This window comes from Athene cunicularia (assembly GCF_003259725.1).
Source record: "Athene cunicularia isolate RWA chromosome 12 unlocalized genomic scaffold, athCun1 chr12_part1, whole genome shotgun sequence".
Taxonomy (NCBI): Eukaryota; Metazoa; Chordata; class Aves; order Strigiformes; family Strigidae; genus Athene; species Athene cunicularia.
This window is the reverse complement of record NW_020799116.1, coordinates 21,626,529-21,647,492: the sequence shown is the minus strand read 5'-3', so window position 1 is coordinate 21,647,492 and position 20,964 is coordinate 21,626,529. Positions and strand designations below refer to the sequence as shown.

At 35.0% G+C, this 20,964-nt stretch overlaps 1 protein-coding gene across 1 annotated transcript in view; it reads right to left on the bottom strand.

The window, feature by feature from the left end:
- PPARG (peroxisome proliferator activated receptor gamma) overlaps positions 1–20,719 on the bottom strand; it is a 28,287-nt gene extending 7,568 nt beyond the window's left edge. Inside the window, exons 1-5 of the mRNA XM_026857720.1 lie at positions 20,494–20,719; positions 18,472–18,641; positions 16,599–16,737; positions 7,252–7,451; positions 2,596–3,046 (exon numbers count right to left, since the gene is read on the bottom strand). Of these exons, the coding sequence (XP_026713521.1) occupies positions 2,596–3,046; positions 7,252–7,451; positions 16,599–16,737; positions 18,472–18,641; positions 20,494–20,713 (1,180 nt within the window). The 5' untranslated portion in view covers positions 20,714–20,719. The remainder of the gene's footprint in view (positions 1–2,595; positions 3,047–7,251; positions 7,452–16,598; positions 16,738–18,471; positions 18,642–20,493) is intronic.
- Positions 20,720–20,964: the final 245 nt, after the last annotated feature.

Genomic DNA, 20,964 nt, shown 5'->3' with positions numbered 1-20,964 from the left:
AATGAGAGTCTGGCATTGCTGTTAATGGCATAAAGCATTTCTTTTGTAAAAACAAGGTAATGTCCTACTGCTCACACACACAGTCTCTCTGTCTTGTCAGCATTAAATTCAGAATACTAGAATTCATTTGCCACTTACAATATTGTTTTAAAGCACAATATACCAACATTAAGAACAACTCTTCAGCTTTGTAATAATGAGTTCAGAGTAACGTTTTGAATCACTGAGACAGAGTGAAGCTGCACTGAGCAGCTCAGAAACAATAAAATGATTGACTGTGGAAGTGGGAGTACTTTCATTTTGTTGCTATTAATTTGTCAGCTTCTCATTATTGTTATATGGGCATTTTGGCTTCTTACATATAATGCAAAAGCAACTGTTTCGATATCAAAAGGCTGAACCATTTTATAGGATCTGTGGCAAATTCCAAACAGTTACTTCACAATGAAAAGCTTTCTACAAGTAATGTTCCAGCTGGAATTATCTTTCTCTTTCCCTTCTCTCTTCTTTTTAGAGCTGCATGAGAGATAGCACCCGTGGAGCCAGCAGAACTAGCATAACTTCTCTAGGCAATGACAGATTCACTTAGAATTAAAGTGTTTGGCTAGGATCTTCTTTTCTTTCACAAACTGTTTTTCTTTTTAAGACATTTGCAGGCAGGATTTCTTGAAGTGACTCAAACATGACAGTATTCTCTAATTGGCAGCAAAGCTTAACTGTTTTCAAGATATAAACTCAGTTTTTACAAAAAACTATCATGCTTTTTTGAAACAAATAAAAAAGTTCTCAATAAAGATAGTGAGAGACCTTTGTTATCAAGAAATGAATGGATTTTCCTAGAAAGGTCAGATTTATATTTATATGGATTTATATATTTATATGGATTTGCTTCAGAGTTATTTAAGAACTATTAAAATTCAGTAGTTCTTTACAGATCTATGTTTACAAATTATTCTTGAAAAAAAACCCCAAAACCTTGTTGATAAATCTGGTTCAACATGGTCAGGTTTTTTTCTGTCCTCCTGAGACCTAAAATGTAAGATTAGTTACATCATACCTATTTCCTCTAACGTAACCCAAACCTCACTGAAGCATAGCAGACCTAGCTTTGCAGATAGCAAGTTTCCTTTTTTCAATTAGGAGTGGATTGTGAGAGGCCTGTTTCTCATCTGTCAAATTTCATTATATTAGAAAATGCAAAATATTGGCATGTTTTTTGTACTGCTCTAATAGGCTTGTATAATTTTTCCTCCCCCATCAAAGCCAACCAAAAATATACCAGTAATGTATTTTCCCTTCCTGAATTAATTCAGAGTCCTCAGGGATCACTGTGTTCAAAGGTTTGCACAAGAAAATGTCTTCTGGGTACCGGACTTGTTTGAAGTGGATTTAGTTAGTCTAATAAACCATATTGTGATACCACATTTTTACTGAATGAAACACAATGCCAGAAGTAATAGTAAGTGATTTTAAATGAAGCTATACATAACAATGCACTCAACAGAATGTTTTTAGAACAATAGCGTGTGGTTGTTGTGTTTGATTGCTCCAACATAATTTAATAACAAAATACTCCGCGTTGCTCTGTGGAGGATCCAAATTCAGAGCATTCAGCACATTCCTCCCATTGATATCTGCAGTACCATTCTAAGCCAAAACACACACAAATCAGTAGGGTAAAATTTTCTTTGTGCAACATCACTAACCTGATAGTATTGGCCAAAGTAAGAGATCTTTAGCCTGAAATGTATATCTGATGTCTCAGATTCTTGTGGAAAGGTTTCCAAGTGAACTATAATCTGGGTAGCAGCCACTAATTCACAAAATTGAATAGCTACATCACCTCAGAATCAGATAGAACACACTGTCTTCAAAGAAGCTGAAAATTCAGTGGGTTTTTTAATGAAGTTGTAGAATGTATGTAGACTGCTACCTGGGCTTTCAGATACATGCTTTCCTCAAAGCATAATGCACAGAGATTAATACAAACAGAGCATCTCAGAAAATCTGAACAGAGCAGACACACATTGCCTATTTTTCTCAGGCATTGGGACACCATCGTTTTCTTGAGAAATGCATTCTCCCCTCCCCCAAAGGTAAACAAAACCTTGTACAAATGAAGAAAACAACAACAATAAAAAAACACCGTAACATTCCTGCAAGCCAAATGCCACATATATTTTGAAATTGGTATGGAGTCAAAGCTATTTGTGTACAATTAGCAAGCCACACAATCTAATTGCAGGTTTAAAAAACCCTCATGCAGAATTTTAACTTTTAGAAGCTCTTGCCAGTGAAATTCCACCCTTCCTGTTTTCAGAATGATGGTCCTGATTTTGTTTTCTAACTAAATGGACTGCTGATTCAGCAGGCATTTCCAGCTCCATCATTAATATCAGGACATTTACATTTTCAGTTTCTGCCTGAAACTGAAAAAAAGGGCAAACAACATCAAGTAAGCTGAAAATTAATAAAAAACTATGTGTAAATAAACTCATACCCATCATGTAGTGCTGAGCACTTTCCTGTTTGGACAGGAATTAAAAGTGTCAATTCTATTATAGAAAATAGTGTATTAAATAAGAGAGCACTTACCTCCACTTAGTATAATGACAGCTATAAATATTGCCAGGTCGCTGTCATCTAATTCCAGTGCATTGAACTTCACAGCAAACTCAAACTTGGGTTCCATAAAGTCACAAAAAGGTTTTCTCAGGCTCTTCAGAAACTCCCGTGTCATGAATCCTTGTCCATCAGATATAAGAACTCCATCTTTATTCATCAGAGAAGCTAGGAGAGTATATATGATCTCATGGACCCCATATTTCAGGAGAGTTACTTGATCATTTAGGTCAAGATTCACAAACCCTGGAATGTTCTTGGCGAATTCTGTAATCTCCTGCACTGCCTCCACTGAGCGAAACTGGCATCGCTGGAAAATGCGAATCGCTACCTCTTTGTTCTCCTCCTGCAGCGGTGACGCGTGCTTGCACTTGATCTGATCTTCTCCCATCATTAAAGAGTTCATGTCATAAATAACAAATGGCTAAAGAGGAGAGGAAAAGACAATTTACTTTCAAATACCCTTTCTATGTACATTTAACTCCTGAGCAACTGAAGTAGCATACTACAGAGGAATAACTCATCAGAAAACACTTCGAAATCTATGAGGAATATATCAAGGGCAGTCGACTCAAAAAGGTTAAATCTTCATAAAACTATTAAAGCAAATATACCCACAATGTTAAAATGATTTACAGAAAGGACAAGCAGTTCTTAAGGACTTCTCATATGTTCTGTGAATCCACATTCTAAAGATAGGACTTTGGCTGATACTTTTTGTAATAATTGGGGAAGGGGGATAACGGACACTACTTTAAAATATCCATGATTTTCACCTCTGATTTTGTTTGTTATTTTTGTTCGTTTATTTTACAGAAGTTCTGTAATACCTGAATTTGAAGTTTGAAATGCTTATTAACATTAAAATGTTACTCCCATTACCTGAATTTTGATGGCTTCTATAAAATATAATCTAGCAAGTGTACAGTGACATGTTTGCACGTCTGATGATATAACTTTTTTGTAGAAAGACAGAGTATATTAATGGTTTGATTATTTCATATACTATCATGTTCCTTCCAAGTTCTGTCCTTCTAGAAAATACTGCAAGTAATATCAACTTTCTGGTGTTGATTATCTGATAAATTTAACCTTTTACTCTTAATTCCTTTAAAAATAACAGATTGAGGTATATTTAAACTCAAATACCTTGTCAATAGGAAAGAAAACACAGAGAGCATGACACAAACTACAGCAGCACAATTCAGAACGCAAGAACACATCTGACTGTGAAATAAACTCAACTGGAATAAATCAATTTTGAAAGCAGATTAGAAAAAGTAGTGCCAGGAAAACTTTTGTTAGGGACTGGAAACAATCTGCTGCAGAATATGCAGAAGAAGCTCCCGGTTTTATAGAAGTGGTTAAGTGAGGATTTCTTGAATTTATCTGAAGAATCTTTTCTTTAGAGGATAAATGGCTAAATAGTTCATTGCTACACTGAACAAATATATACTGATATTAATAGGTTTGTTAATATATTTAATTAAATAATGAAAATATAAGGAATTATATACCAACAATCAGACTAGAGAAATGCATTTTTTAATTTAGGATCCCTTATGAATACAGATTCTAAATCCTTATTCATATGGGAGTTCACTCTCATGGTTTTATATTCACTATATGCTGCAGAACAGATTAAAAAATAATCAAAGCCTTCCTATAGTAGTCAGCAGCCCTCTCCCACAGAATCAGCTTCTGGAAACTCCTAAAATTCTATTCCTATTTGATTAAACCAGTTTTGGAGTCTATTCAGTGCCAAATGATTATGGAATTTTAACAAATGAAGATAGCCACTTTCTTTAGAGGGTGAAGAGGATATTGCCCACAGATCCCAGTAGTACCCACCAGCTAGAGGTTACTACTCCCACCTCCCATAGTTCTGCAGATGGAGGCTGTGAAAATGTTGGGTCATCTGTTTCAGGCTAAGTCAGACACAAAGCTCTGACCCTTTCACTAGGAAGGGAGGGAGAGGAGACAGCTGACAGTTTTAACTGATACAGCTTGGAAAACAGGGGTCTATCCGTGAACTGAAGCATCAGTATCCACACAAAAGGAATTCAGCTTTCAAAACGGCTTAGTTAAATCAATATTCTGATGCTTACAAGACCAATGAAACTAGTGCTCTCACTTCCACAGTAACCACAGGCAAACTGAGCTCCAGACCATGAGATTCACTTAAATAGAGTGTGAGGTATGATGCTATTTTTCCAATTGCTCTAGAATTTCAGTGTGAAACTGAAAAAATAAACACACCGCACTGAGAAAAGCCTGGAGGGTAAGGTATTTTTTAAGATGTAATGCTATTTTGGCAGCAGAAAAGACATCTTACACATATCTGTACATATGTACATGCACGCACGTGTGAAACAGTGGAATAACAATACTGTAGAGAAGGCTTTTAAAATGCATGTTTTAGTACTAGTAGGTCATTCCTTTCTTTTCTTTCTAGAAAATCCTAAGTGAGAGCACCAAGTACAGGAAAAACTCATCTATTCTGTGCATGTACATGTGCTTTAGAAAGACTGTGCTATGCCGCTGACCTACTGACTTTAGAAAATTGAAAATCAAGAAAGAGTTCAAAATAGCTACAGAAATTTTTAATATAAAGATTCAGATGAACTCTGTGAGTAGAATCTTATGTCAGATGAGCACTATATGTTCCAGAAGAGGATGAGTTAGACATTTTAGTTCTGACACACTCACTTAGCATATCCAACCACTTTCAGTTAAGGCACATGATATAGCAATTAAAAAATAACATAAATTTACATTATGCCCATTGTAAACAGTTTGATGTTCCAGAGCACAAAGTCCATTACAGTGCAAATACGATACAAGTTGTAACAATTAAATATTGCGTGTCACTCTTCTAGTGTTCTTTTTTTTGTTTGGTTTTGTTTTTTTTTTTAAATGATGTGAAAATTTGCAGTAATGAAAAGCTAAATTTTATGTTTATTGTTTTATTGCTATATTCTAATCTGTCAAAGATTTAAAACTTTCAATAAAAAGGAGAACGTAATTGATGGCGTACTATATATTTACCGCATGAGTATTGCATTAGTGTAACTTTTAGACATGACCAAGTTGCATAAGCCCAGAAGTTTGTTGACTACCCAGCACAGCAAACCTCACACCAGCAGATTTCTAGGACAACTTCATAGAATGTTACAGGGCAAAAGCAGGATTTGTGCATGCACTTGAGACCTCAGAAACAAACTTCCCAGATTTCTAAACACATGTCTGGAAAAACAGAAGATGAGAGCACTTCAGGTAACCCTGCCCAAACTTCTGTCACCTTCCAGAGTAGGCACAGCGGGCAGCTGCAGAAAAAAGAAGCGGGCCTCCTGGTGATATTTTTAGGATGAGAGGGGTAAAGAAGACATAGAATTAAACACCCCACTTCTTAATAACTATGTACTTGCATAGGGAAACAGAACACACTTAAAAACCTAAATTGCTCTATTAATTCTTTCCCAGTAACGTATGTTCCTGATAGAGAGAGGGAACTGTGGAGAGATTTGGAAAAAGCAATGACCCTCAAGTGGACTTAGCATATCAGCTTTCTCCAGAATAAACAAACTTATGCTCGTTCAAACTTTATATGCTCCATGATGAAAAGTTACTCAAATTGTAAGTGACCACCACATCTGAAGTTTGGATGTGAGGGGTACAACCAAATTAGAGACAATATTTAAATCAGGATTTTTAACTGCCTTTAAAGAAAGAAAGCATAAAATACCTCCAAATTCTTTCCTGACTTTGAAATTATTAAAGAAAATAAAATACAGTCTCTGTTGTAATCCAGACAAAATTTCTGCCGATGATTCTAGAAAATATATCAAACTAAGAGTTACAAGTTTTGGAAAACTGTTTTGCTCTTTAGCTATTAAAATAATGACAAAATTAAAAACCTACCATAATTATCAGATCTTATTTATCCTCCTTCTCACTAATACAGAAGATTGTTATGTATTGTCAGTGAAGTTTCCAAAGCAACCCAGAAATACACATATCTCTATTCCTTACTTTTCAAAGATTTTGTTCTACATTCTCCTAAAATTCAAATTGCACCAGCACAGGGTACTGATCTGATCCAAGATAACCCAGTTAAATGCAGGAAGTCCTCAGATCATCATAAGAATAAGCACCTTAGTTAAGGCTAGTGATGGTGTTGCTACTGGGAATCATTTGACACTTACAAAAAAGAATATTCCTTTGGGTACTGCTAGTACTGATAATGCGCTATGATACGGATGCCCGAATAGTATAGCAACCAATTCCTGACAGCTAGATAGCCACCTTAAACAGATAGTGTGGAAGATAACCTTTGCTGAAGGAGAATGAAAACGGGAAGAGTGGATCAGAGAGTACAAAAAGGTTAAGATGACCTTCAAATTCTTGTCCTGGTTTCAAGTATTTTATTAGGTGAACTTGGAGTTTTTTCAAATAATGTTTACTTATCCTATCTAAAAACATTTCCTGTGTTTCAGACACAGCTTGAAATATGAACTGCCAACAGCAAAGTTTTTTTTTAAAAAAGATGTGTTGTCGATGTAGTAAATCATTTACTCAAAAGAAAGAAAAAAAAAAAAAAAACCACAAAACAAAACAGAGGGAACTAACTGATTTGTCTGTCGTCTTTCCTGTCAAGATCGCCCTCGCCTTGGCTTTGGTCAGAGGGAAGGACTTTATGTATGAGTCATACAAATGCTTGGCAAGCGCTCGTAGATCAGCAGATTCAGGGTTTAACTGGTCGATGTCGCTTGAAATCTCTGCCAAGAGCTTCTCCTTCTCCGCTTGTGGCATTCGCCCAAACCTGATGGCTGAAGAAGATGACAAGAGATTACTATGGCTACAGTTACACCTAAAAAAGCATATCTGTATAGATTTTTATGTCACCTTTTGTTATGAGCCCTTGAAGTTTTTCTTAAAACAGTACTTAGGCAAGTAAAAAAAAAAGGATTATTTTCTCCAGTAATACAGGCAAAACAGCTCAAGTGCCTTAAAGAAATGTAAACAAACAACTCTCAGAGAGGAAATACTCTGTGCCCAAACAGTAAGAATCCAATATCTTGCTTGGAAATGTAAACCTGCTGCCAGCTCACCTGACAAAGTTGGTGAAAATCACTGATTCTACCTCCAACCTAAAGAAAATGTAAAGAATCTTTAAGGTATTAAAATTCTGCTGGCTTAGGGTAGGAACCACCTTTCAGCCTTATATTGTTGAGGGCAAGTCACCATATGGATCTCAGATTCTTCATTTGTTTAGAAACAAAACACTCACATGGCTTGCAGAAATAAATTCCCAAATAGTTCAGCAGAACTTAATGTAGCAAGTGCTATAAAATGTTACCAAAAGAATTAAGGAATGAGAAAGTTGGTTGTGCAGGGAATAAAAAAGCCAGAAAAGGTTCAGTTCTTCATGTTAATTCTATGTGCACACAGTACTGAAAGAACAGGAGATGGTTCTACCTAGTCATATGATCTCACAGTTACTCAATACCAACTTAAGGCAGGCTGTGGACCCCTGTTACACCTACGTACTTACTATCCAAGACACTATTTATTCATATGGGGACCGACTTGGAAAGTATTCCAAATGAGCCATCAAGAATAAGACTGATTTATTATATGATATTTCAGTAAACAGTATTTATTTTATTTTACAAAAGCAAAACAGAACAAAAGAGCATCAAAACAAATTATGGAAGGAAGAAATAAAGGTTTGCATTTTGGCCTTAGGAGGAAATAGAAATATTATAAATATTTTTTCAGTGATTAGCGTCTTCCCTGGATAAAGTGCTGTTAAGAACATACATATAAATTATTATACCAGGGACATTTATTTTGGAAATGACCAGCCACTTTCCTTTTTTAAGTTTTCTTTGCAGTGTGCTGATGAACAAATATGACACCTTTTTTCAAGAATAAATAATTGTGCCCCTCCCCCAAATAAATTGCATATTATATTTACTGATTAGTTGTCTTATTTCATGGTTGTAGGAACAAGGTTGTTTATTTTTAAAACTGTACTACATTTCTTTTTCAGCAAACTTAGTCTGAGTGATGCATGTCATATATTTCATATTTGCTTGGGTATTCTTAGAGTTAACTTGCAAGAATAAAAATCACCATGAAAGGAAACTTAGTTCAATAGGTACAAATTAACATATTCTATTTTTTGCCCCCCAGAAAATGTCTGTTGCTAATAATTTTTTCCTATGGAAAATTTTGAATAATTGCCAACTGATATTTGGTTTGGATCATATACACATGGCATATGTATTTTTTTTTCTCTCTCATGGGAAACACTAAGTATTCTTAATCAGCTACTAATAATAGTTTTCAGGGAGATATCACTGCCCTCCTTTCTTCTCAGAGCAAAATTCTTGAAAAATTATTAACTTCATATTAGTTTACGTGACATACTATAATGGCTCAAAGAGACTGACACCATTCTGTAAAGAAATAATGTGAATAGATAAATATATTGTAAAGTTAGTGATGTATAAAAAGTTGATATGAAACAAAAGGAGATTTCATATTTCTACTTAGTGTAACCTAAATAAAAAGATGAAAAAATTCAGCATAATTACAAAGGAATTAGTTCAGCTACATATGCTTCCATGAACATTGTGAATCAAGATTATTTTAGTATTTTCATTTTGCAGTTAAAATGGATTCGCTCATTATTCAAAAATTCTTATTTGTAGTTAACAAAAATCCTTTGAGTTTGTTTTTTTTTTTTTTTTTAATTTATAGTTCTGTTGATAACATTAAACCCAAAATATAATATCTGCATTTTAGAAATTCTTGAAGGTGTGAAATTAATGAAGTATGAGTATTTAATGCAGTAAATAGAGTGAAAACTCACTGAAGATATTTCATAGCGTTTACAGATTTTCTTTTTCTGATACTTAAGGACTGATTCAATAAAAAGAATCAAACTGTCATCAACATAATAAAGCTAAAATATATTATTACATACATATTCTAAGTAGGGACAGCACATATAACAAAAATGCGGGGTCAAGAAAGTGTTAATAATATAGCTAATAAAAGTGTTAAATAAAAAATAAAAGGTTAAATAAAAGTGCACACTGAACAGTGTGCCGAGACTTTACGTATATTCATTAAAAGATATTATGTTCTTCACTAAACCTGGTTTCAGATTTAATATTAATTCAGTATTAAATCTGTGACATTCATAGGGCTATGTTTTATGATTAATTTGTCCATTTTCAAATGTGCACTTTGCAGTAGCTTCATCAATGGAAAAAAAAAAAGTTGTGATACATTGATGCTTCTGATTGGGTTCTTGCCAACAAATTCAACTTCTCACCATCTTTTTTTGAGGAAGAATTTGCAAATGAAGAGCTAAGTGAAGTCTAGCAAGACTTCTTAGTCTATTGCAGTGAACCTTTAAATCTGGATAGTAGGCAAGGCAGATATTAGCCTCATATAAAGGGCTGTTAATAAAAAAAAAAAAGAGAGATCAGGGTTGCCCATGTCTATAAAATGCTGATCACTTCCAGAAATATATGAAGTGCAATTTATGATGACCTGAAGACTTCTTAACACATAGTAAGAAATACTTAGGAAAACTAAGGAACATGTCCTTTGAGAGCTTTCACAATCATATCAGGATCTAGGTGCTTTGGGCCAGAAAATATTTTGTTATGATAAATCCTATTTGTAAATTATTTTGACATTTTAAATGGAATACATTCATAACATTATATATAATATCTTTATAATATGTTTACAATAAATTATGCATCCCTAACAGCCCGATGTTAGCATACTAAGTATTATGGAAATGGAGCCTGACTTAACACCAGTAGGAGACGTGATTCTGTTGTGGGCCTTTTCTTGAGAGCTGGCGTTTGCAAAAGCAAGTTTATCATCTGGAATCTCACTGGCATAGACTCTCTTTCATCAAGGTTATTTTTACAATCTATGATTAAAAAGAGGGACAGTATATAGCTATTGCTTCCCCTTCCTATGTTTTAATATTAACTCAGCTTTAAAATAGTTTACACACTTCTCCAAGGCATTAAAAACAATAGGAATTTGTTTTCTTTTCTCCACCTTTCCCTCCCTTCCCTGCCCCCTCAAGTCAAGTATCTACTAGAACATTCTTAACGATATACCACAATGTATATACTAGCAGTGACACTGATTATCGAAATAGAATCATTTAATCTAGAGATTTTATTGAAAAGATCAGGGATCTTCAAAACGGACATTGTTTTGTCACTAGGGAACAACTAGGCTGTATTATTGTATTTTTTGAAGAACAGAAACTAGACTGGGAACAAACATCTTGCTAGAAATTAATACATGGGTGAATAGACTAGTGCCTGGTTTTTTTCAAGTAAATTTGACAGAGTTGAGGGGGATTATTTCTTTTCATAAAAAACTTATGGCTATTTTCCACATAACTGTATCTATCTGCTGCTGCACTGACACTGCCAGTATAAAATAGGCTTACTTTGAGTTTTGAGTATAAAATGACAGCATAGTATGTAGACTATATTTTCTGAATATGCCCCTTATCCTATACCCTGATTTCTGTGCAGTCTCTCTTCTTTCCTGTGCAAGAGTCTCTTGAAAGTCAATAACAATATCTGTGCTAGCACTTTGGTATTGCTAAACAACGTATTGTTGATAGTTCTCTGTTAAAAGTTTACAATAGCACTGGTGTAGAATTTATAATAAATGACAACTTACGTTGTATTTATTTTTTTAATGGAAAATGAGATTGACTAAGGGTGTTCCAGAATCATGTTTCTGGTGTGCTTATCTATCCCCAACAAAGGATACCAAATTACCTTTGCAAAGTAGGCATGTGTAACAAGCTCCAGTGCTTCTAATATAAAATTATTTCCATTAATTCACAGATTGCATTGGAGTTCATCATACCATTACCATTTCATTTACTGTTAATAGTTCTAGAGTAGATGCCTTCTTTCACTTATAATTTATTTTTATTTTGCTTATAGAGATGATACTTATTTTCCTGAAAAGTGCTTTGAGATCTCTGCATGAAAAGTGCTATAAAACCCAAATATTATTTATTACTTTGCTATTGGTTTCAGCACTCTTCCTTGTTCGAGTCATATCTAATTTTTTGCTTCCATGTGTTGGAGAATTTGCATAATTTTTATATATACAATCAAAAAACCTCGTGAGCATTAATGTTAAATCAGAGCATTGTCTTCACTGTGCTAAATCTTATGAATACAAGCATCCTTATGTATAATCTATTTTGGAGTTAAAGCCCAAAGACACGGAAGAAGACTATATCAAGTATACATGATTAAAGCTGCATAGCAATTTGCTATATATTTTTAAGGAATATTTGGCATAGGTTGGAATGTGGCCTTACGATGATAATTTTTATACAAGATCAAACTCCTGGTTTCTTTTTAAAAAAAGATTATTTAAAATTCCTTCCGTGCAAATGAAAAAGGAAAAAAAAACAAACACAGACAACAAAAGAAATGAGTACTACTGCCAAAGGTAACACTGAATTATATAGCAAGTCTGTTTAAAATTATGACATTACTTTGAAAGAAAATTAGCACATATGTTGTTATATGGTAAACCAGGTTCTAAGCGTTAGCTTCCGTTTTTGAATGCTTGCAGGCTGCATTCAGAATTCAGTTAGATATAACAAACGAAGATTACTCATAGCACAAAAAGCTATTACATCAATGTCAAATCGGCCCAAACTACCCATTATTATCAAAGAATGGCACCAGGTGATAGTCAAAGCAGTTTAGCGGGGATTATGTCTTACTGGCCTAAAACCCATCCTTGATTTAACAGCCCCCTTGAGCAGGACTGCCAGCTACCAGATCACATGTCTTATCAGTTCAGCAGAACAGCCACCAACACTTGTAGAGTTTGCATGTAGCAGATGATGGGACCAAGTCCTCTAAATACACAAACCGACTTCACCAAGAATGGAAATGAGCTCTTACTGGGTTTTGTACTATAGAAATCCTTAGGGTGCATCTTGTTGCCTGCCATCATGATATCAGACTTTTGCATAAAATAATTGGGCAATAATGAAATCTCTTGGGAATCTCATAATATTTTCTCGTGTTTAGTGTGCGAAAACTGTGCTTGGGGTAAAATTTTTGTTATGCATCTTTATTTTTGTATGGATTGTACATTTATTAACCATCTATCATTTCTGCATGTGTGTGTTTCTTTCTAAATGTGTGGGTTTAGGATTTACTAACAGCAGTGGGTTTTTGATGATCCACTTCTAAACACTGTCCTTATTTAATGAAAATACATGTCTTGGAAGATTTCTGATGTAATTCATGAATTATGAGAACAAAGTTTCCTAAACATAAGGTGCACAGGACCCTAAAATATATTCCTATCATAATTTGATAGGCAAAAGGATAGTTTTCAACTTTTTTTTTAAAGTTTAGAATATATTTTAAAAATATTATATTAGTTGCAGCAGATTCTGTTTAATGTTTATTAGCATATTGCAAGCAAAATTTGGGGCAAAATTCAATTTTGTGGTACTAGTTAGTAGTTTCCTTTTGGCGAAGTCATTATCATTTTCAGGCGACTCAGACAAAAATCAGGAAGTCAGGCACCAGGAGGCTTATGGAAGGAATTTGGAAAGTGGGATTTTGGGTGAGAGGAGAAGTAGGAAGTATTGGTGATGCTTACAGAGGTTAGGGTGGAAGTAGGTGAGTTCACAGGGTGGATAAGAGTTCACAGCATTTCTGGTGGTTGAGGAAATTGAAAGGATGGCTGGCATGATCTCACTTTTCTGCTTCTCTCTCCACCTCCCTCCCATGACCCTGGCCTCATCTCTGTTTCCCTGGACCACTTATCCTCCTGCTACTCTTCTCTCTCCTGCATCTACTCTCACAGCAGGTCCAGCTTCCTCATCTCCCTAAAGCCTGGGCAGTGGGCCAAGGCAGGATCTGTAGGGGTGGGAAGGACAGGGACAAGACAACGAGCTGGTATAAGAGATCTGGGAATGCGGCTCACTGCCCATGCTGCAAGGGTGGAAGGGGTTCACGTGGCCATTTCGTTCACGCTAATTGAAGACCGTGAAAGTTTGGGCATGAACTTGCAGCTGTAATATATGATATCTCTCTCTTTCCTTTGGCAGTTTTGTATTTACTTTCATTTACAGTATTCTCCAAAAGTCAGTGATATAAAATCAATAGTGCATATAGTAAGAGACTACACGCTACATTAAATTCTTTTCCTTTCTGTGGAAAAATTACAACTCTTAACCTTATGCCACTTTTTATGGCTTGGAGAAGTCACTATGATTGCTTAGAGGCTATTCTGTAGTACACTCTACTCTTCTGATTGTCTAGATTATAGATTTTTTTTTTTGAGCATAAATGAGTCCCCAGATAGACCATAAACACAGTTTCTTACATTAGAAAACACAAGACAGAGCCCGGGTGGATACCTGCCTGAGTTTACTGGAGGCATGTGCCCAGATTGGGCAATTCACTGCTCCCAGAACTGATAATAAAGACATATTGCCATGTGTGGTCCTTTTTTTCCATTACAGCAGTTCGTTTTATATAAATATTACATTAAGTAGAAGATAAAAAAATTAATGAATTTTCTAAAATAAAAGAAGTGAGCTTGTGTTTAGTGGTATTTCAGAACACAATCTGAGCACTTAAGGGTTAAACACAGAGCAGCACTGTGGCTAGAGAAGGAAAGGAAAACAATATTCAAAGCATGAGAACACTACTGTCTTTTTTAACCTTCAGCCAAGTGGTATGTAGTGCTTATACGTGAAAAAATGTGACTGTAGCTGCTAAGTGTCTCCTTGCATTCCCCGTTTTCATAAGTGCCCCATTCATTTTGCAATAATATATCTATGCAAAGACAGTCGTAGATTGGAACCCTCAGGCACAAATAATCCACATTCTGACTCCAAGCATTAAAATTCAGATAATTTCACTATCCAGGTGGATGAACTTTAATCTGTAGATTCAACATATGTCTCAGTGTCATTGACAACGTCCAGTGTGCATTTCTGCATGCTTATTCATATAGGCCTGTGTCTTCAGAGTTGAAATTTAGTTGGTTTTTAATTTTTTTTTGTGTGTTTATAAATGAGAAGGAATGAGGGTATTGTTTCATGTAATGTAATGTAACCAGAGTGGGCAAAAAGGCAAATGTAGAAGCCAATGCTTGAACACAAACACTACTAACTCTGTATTAGTTGAGCTCATGGTGAGAATAAATGAAAGTGTTCCTTTAAGCCCTGGGACAAATGGCCTTGCCCTTTGCCCCTCCTCTCTGTGCCTCCCTGGACTCCCATAACCATGGCCCCTGCTGGGGCTACAGTTTCTGCCTTGGCAGTGGCCGAACAGGAAGAAATGGCAGGTGAAATATTAATTTCAAAAATATTTCTTGGGCCCTTTATGTTACTAAGTCAAAGAGAATGGTCTTGGCCTTCCCCTTCTTGATAGAACTGCACATGGTTCCCATTGACATAATTGGAAGCTGTGTCGCTAGGTTATGAGAGAATTTGGCATGCACCTTGAAATTAATAATAAAACCTCCTGAATTACTATAAAAATACCCACAGTAGCATTTCAAAATTAGATTTATTTTTAAGTGTTACTGTTGCATCCCAGGAACTTGAAAACCTTATTTTCTATTAGCAAAACATTTCCCATACCAATTTACATTCAGTGCATGTATTAGCTTCACAAACCACAGTTAAGCTTTCCTCTTGGGGACAGTACGCTCATTTTTTATATTGAAAATAATGAAAGTTCTAAAAAAACCACAGGGAAATTATTTTCCCAGTCATGTTTGCAATTCTTTACCCTTAGAATTACATAAGTCTCTATGTTATGACATTTAATTCCTGTTTTTACTCAACTTTGCCAAAGCAAGGCAGCAAAGAATCTTCATTATGTCCTTCTGTCCAAACATTCATAAGTATTTCCACATGAATTGATTTGTTAATTTTAAAGTTCAGAGGAACTGTCTTCTAAATTCTGTGCAAGAGAACAGTATCACCACATGCCTAATTCTATCTGCTTACTTACTGTAAAGAAGGCAACCACAGAACCATACACATTGCAAACACCTTTCCAAACTGAAGACTACAACATTTGAAATGGAAACGCTGCTCACAGTTCACAGATGGAGGGGGATATTCACCTCTGCGTGGTGGAGAGGTCAGACAGAGCATATTACACAGGAATCACAGCTATGCACACTGTATGATGAGAGGCCGACACCCGAATGAGCATGCTAAGAAACACTGCACTCCTACTCACCACACATAGGAATCTATGCCCAGATGTGGGTATCCTGGGAAGGAGGAGGACAGGGTTTTTTTTTAAAACAGCACAGGGTCTGACCCATTCGTTTCAAGTATGTTGTGTTCTAGTATGAGGAAACGTTAACTTAGTGGTGCTAACAGTCCTCAATAGGTTAGTGGTGCTAACAGTCCTCAATAGGTGTTCTATGCATCAAATTCAAGTCGTTGTTATTCACAAACTTTCAGTGAATTCTCTAGTCCATTTTTCATAATTAAATTTTCCACTTCCAGGAAAGTGATATTAAACTACAATGTGCAAAACAGTCTTGCCAGAAAAGGTGACAATGAACTGAAAAATAACAATTACACCCGGAGTATGTTCAGGAAGACCAACCAACAGTGTAATGAGCAAGAATGATGGAGAGTAAAACAAACTCATATTATGTATTACATCGATAAATGCTGATCTCCGCTTAACTGATTTTTATGTTGAAAGTAATCTCCAGTCACATACATAGTCTCCTAAACTCAGAGGCCATGCCTCTGATACACATTTCTAAACTGCCTAAAGTAACAGAATACTCTAGATGTTAAAGTAGCAAATTCGGTAATCATATTAATATTTCATGTTATTTTTCAGATTAAAATTATTCTTTTAAAATATGCTACGCACACTTACCATTATGTGACATTCCAACGGCGAGGCATTTCTGAAATCTGCAGTATTGACATTTATTTCTGCTTTTCTTATGGATGCGGCAATTAAGATCACATCTGTCATAAATTAGCTTTAATCTGATTGTTCTTCGAAAAAAGCCCTGGAGTAAACACAAAAGCATGTAAAAGGAGGCAACAAATTGCCAGTGTCATTGTCTCACTTCTCTGTACATGCAAAGCACCTTTCTGTGTACACACTGAATCTAACTTTGGTTTAGAGACATTTCCTTGATGTAACCGCACTGTCAGCATGGCCCTGTGCTGATCTTATTAGCCATTTCCAACCTAGTCTGACAGAGGGGGAAAAAAATCTCAAATTTTTGAGGGGAAGCTTTTCAGGGGAAGCTCATGAGAATCAGTGGGCTTTAGAGACGTCGGGAGCTCTACAGATGTGCTGAGCATGAGAAATGCTCTGCCAAAGGAAGTGAAATTCCATTTGTTCCACTGCTCATGGGAATATTTGTTAAAAAGTGAACATTAAATTTTCAAAATTTCAAGTTCACTACCAATGTAGAAAGTTTTTAATAAATCACAACAAACTAAAAATTATGCCAAGAGCAGTTTGATCTCAAGTAAATAAAAAACTTATGGGTTATCTGCTTTTTTAGATTTTCTTGCCCAACTAAGTATTTTTTTAAAATTCTTTCAAATATTTCTTTTCCTTTTTGAGCCTGAAAGCTTAAAGATAATTTATAATATTTCACCTATTGGTTTGGGGTTTTTTTTGTTTTTTTTTTTCACAGTGCTGAACTAATTTTGCAATATTTATTTCTGGGTTCTGTTTTCCAGGTTGTTTTATTTTCTAATTTATCTCCATTGTTTGGATATTACAAGTTTGGCACATGAAAAATCCAAAAACTTGGTGCCAAACTCACAGAAATTATTGCACAGAAGTTCTGTGAAGACAGAAATCATTATGAAAATTCACAATTCTATCTTTTTACAGTTTAAAGATACTTTCTCAGATTACTCATAACCAATTAAATAAATTTTATCCAAATTTATCACAAATGTTCTTTGTAACAATTAATTTTTCCTCACAGTGAACATTAACAATAAAAGCATAATGCCAAGTCTTATTTACAAAATTCACTGTAATTTAAGTAATCAACAGCATTCTTATTGATTTATGTGTGTTCCTAATTCAGTGCTACAGATTTTATTTAAGCTCTGCATTGGATCTTTACTAGTAGTTATCTTCCTCAGGATATTGCAAATAGAGAAGATAAGAATTTCACGTTAAGGTCTATATTTTTTTTAAACTCAATTAATTATTATTAATGTATTTCTCTGGCATTTCCTTTCTTGTTCTTGAGGTTGGTAAATTTTTATACCATTAATATATAAAAAAAAAAGCTGGTGGAGTTTTAAAGCAGAAAGCCACATTCTTCAATACCATTAGACTTTTCTGTAGTCACCTGGAAATGTGTAAACTGGGTAAAGAAACTCTAGTTAGTCAGAATAACAGAGTCTGAATTTTAAATTGCTCAGTGTATTGAGCTTTGGAGTTGGGCATGAGCCTGCTTTTGCTGAGAATTCAGATTCTACAAGTGACCTCCAAGACAGCAAGAGTGAAATTTAATTGCATAATTGACAAATGTAGAAGAATTGTGCGAAAAATTCACATAGATCAGCAACATGATAAAAAAAGCAAAATATATTTAAAAAAACTCCCACTTATTAAGCCATAAATATACACAGTATATGTGAAACAATTTACTTAAAGACCTAAAACTTTTTTTAAAAAGCACTGATCTCTGATTTTACCAAGTGATTATTCAGATGAAAATAGTATCAAAACTTATTTCAGAAAAAATACATTTGTGACAACTTACCTTACAACCCTCACATGCATGCACACCGTAATGAAATCCCGAGGCCTTGTCCCCACACACACGGCATTCAATAGCCATGAGGGAGTTGGAGGACTCCTCATGAGGTTTATTGTACAACTGAACTTTTTCTGAAAAGTAGGGTGGGGAAGGAGGCTCCATTTTGATTGCACCTGTGTATAAAGAAGATTTAAATAGTAAACTCAGAGTATAATTAAATATAAAGAAGCAGCAGAAAGGAATAATCACAAGCAATCACAGTAAACAGACAGATTCACAGGTCTGCTTCATAATACTAAATGGGTAGTAAACGAAGGATGTAAAGGGATATAAGCTTAAGATGCTGTTTTACTGGCAGTGTATAGGCTGAAAAACCTTGATGAAGCAGATTCTGATGTAGAAAGTGTATTATGGATTCAGTTCTCAGCTCTGTAGCACTGAATGATTTGAACATAGAGATATTAAAAATTTACATGTAGAGACCCCATACTTGAAAGGCCTTACTTTTCTCAGTCCCTAATCTGGTTGTATTACTTCCAGGTGTTCAGGACTACTGCAGAGAGATGGACTGGGATTTTCTAATCTAGTCTAAAAAATATATTTAAGTATCTAATAGGCATATATATTGAATAGCATATTATTGTATAATATATGTATTGGATTATATATATATATATATTTGATAATATTGAATAGTTAAAGAAATTTAACTCTCTGCTAGGGAACACTGTTCCACTCTGGATGCAGTTTAGAGATAAATTTTCTCTTCTGAAAGTTTCTAATTAAGAGAGCAATATGTAATATTGAACAAGCTGAAACAAAGACGATACCTTTAAAGCAATCATTACTGGTCATAGAAGAAAGCTCTGACATTTGGTACTATAACATAACATCAGATCACATGGCAGGAGTGATGTAACAGACATAGCATTACGATAAAGTGATTTTTTTTTTTTTTCCCCAGACTGGCTACATTATATAAACTAGAAAGTTTTATTTCCTATGTAAAATAGGAAGAAAAAAAAAGTGGAAAACTCTCTAAGTAAAGAAGAAGAGGATTTATCCTACCTAAACTCTACTGCACTCCTTAGCTTGTTATTAAAGTGTTATGGACATTTTTAATTAAACAAACAAAAAAGTTATTAGCTGGAAAATTATCTTTTAATTTATTAGATAAATTACCCAGAGATACACAGCACTTGCTTCACTGTACAACCAAAATTAAATTCCACAATTTTCCTAGCAAGAATTCCTGTACAGATGACTACAAACAAAAGTGATGTCAGATCTTAACAGACTAACTGGATCTTTAAAAAAGTTTTAGGTACAGCACCCTCACACTCCTACTTTGAGCAAGAATGCAGTAACAACTTATTTAAGAATAGGTCACTTCCTTTCTTAAGAGTTCCGTGTAATTTCTTTTTACTGTAACTGGTGAAACCCCAGATTTTTCATAGTATATAAATAATTCTAGCACTTGAAGCTCCAAGGTTATGCCTGCATTAGGAACACTGATAAAAGTTACGCCAACATTTTGACTCAGATGTAGCCAGCATTTCTACTCCATCAGTTTCTTAGTCCATTTGTAATTTACAAGCTACACATATTAACAATTAATATGCTATGTATGCTGGGGCATTTTTTAACATTCATTATATTTATTGTGCATTGTGTGCATAGAGCTTCAAAGAACACTTTATACACAAGACACATGAATAGGAGACTGGAGGTTTCAGAAACAAACAGTGGGGTTCATGTGTCTAATAAAAAGTGTTTAATGTCATTTTAGATATTTTATGGACATTGCCTAATCTCCATCTGCTGCTCTGGAAGGGTGAAAGTCTGCTATATGTATTCTATCTTTTCTATCTGCCCCGCAAGAATATCTTGTGAACATCTCCAATGAGACAGGATACCAGTATTTAGGCACGTGAATACTTCTAAATCCTTTTGCTGATAGTACACTTTCCAGAGAATGAAGCAAATGTGAACGTGAAGGAAATACTAAAATAATTAAAAGCATACTTTGGCAGTCCTGGAGCTTGATATCATATTTATAATCAATGCTTGTCTGATCAGTTCTTGCAAAAGGAATATCTTCATAGTGCGGTGAAGAAATACTCGAAAAATCAACAGTGGTAAATGGCTTTATGTCAAAGGAATGTGTATGATCATCCATCGCAGACAGATCCACTGGACTAATTCCAAAATTAATGGGCCAAAACGGCATTTCTGTGTCAACCATTGTAATCCCTGGAAACAAAAAAAGAGAAACAGACGTTTTAAAAGAAGCTAGTTATCTCTGTAATGAGTTTGAGTCCCAGCTGAGCTCCAATTCTCTCATGTCCAAAACGCTGAGATGCAAACTCTGAATCAAGTGTAGGTTTTAGGGGACTGTTTAGGCCCCATCTACCATCAGGCTTGAGTTTGTCACCATATAATGCATTAGTAGCATTGCATGGCTAACACTGGGCAGTTAATGCAGCTTTGAGGTTC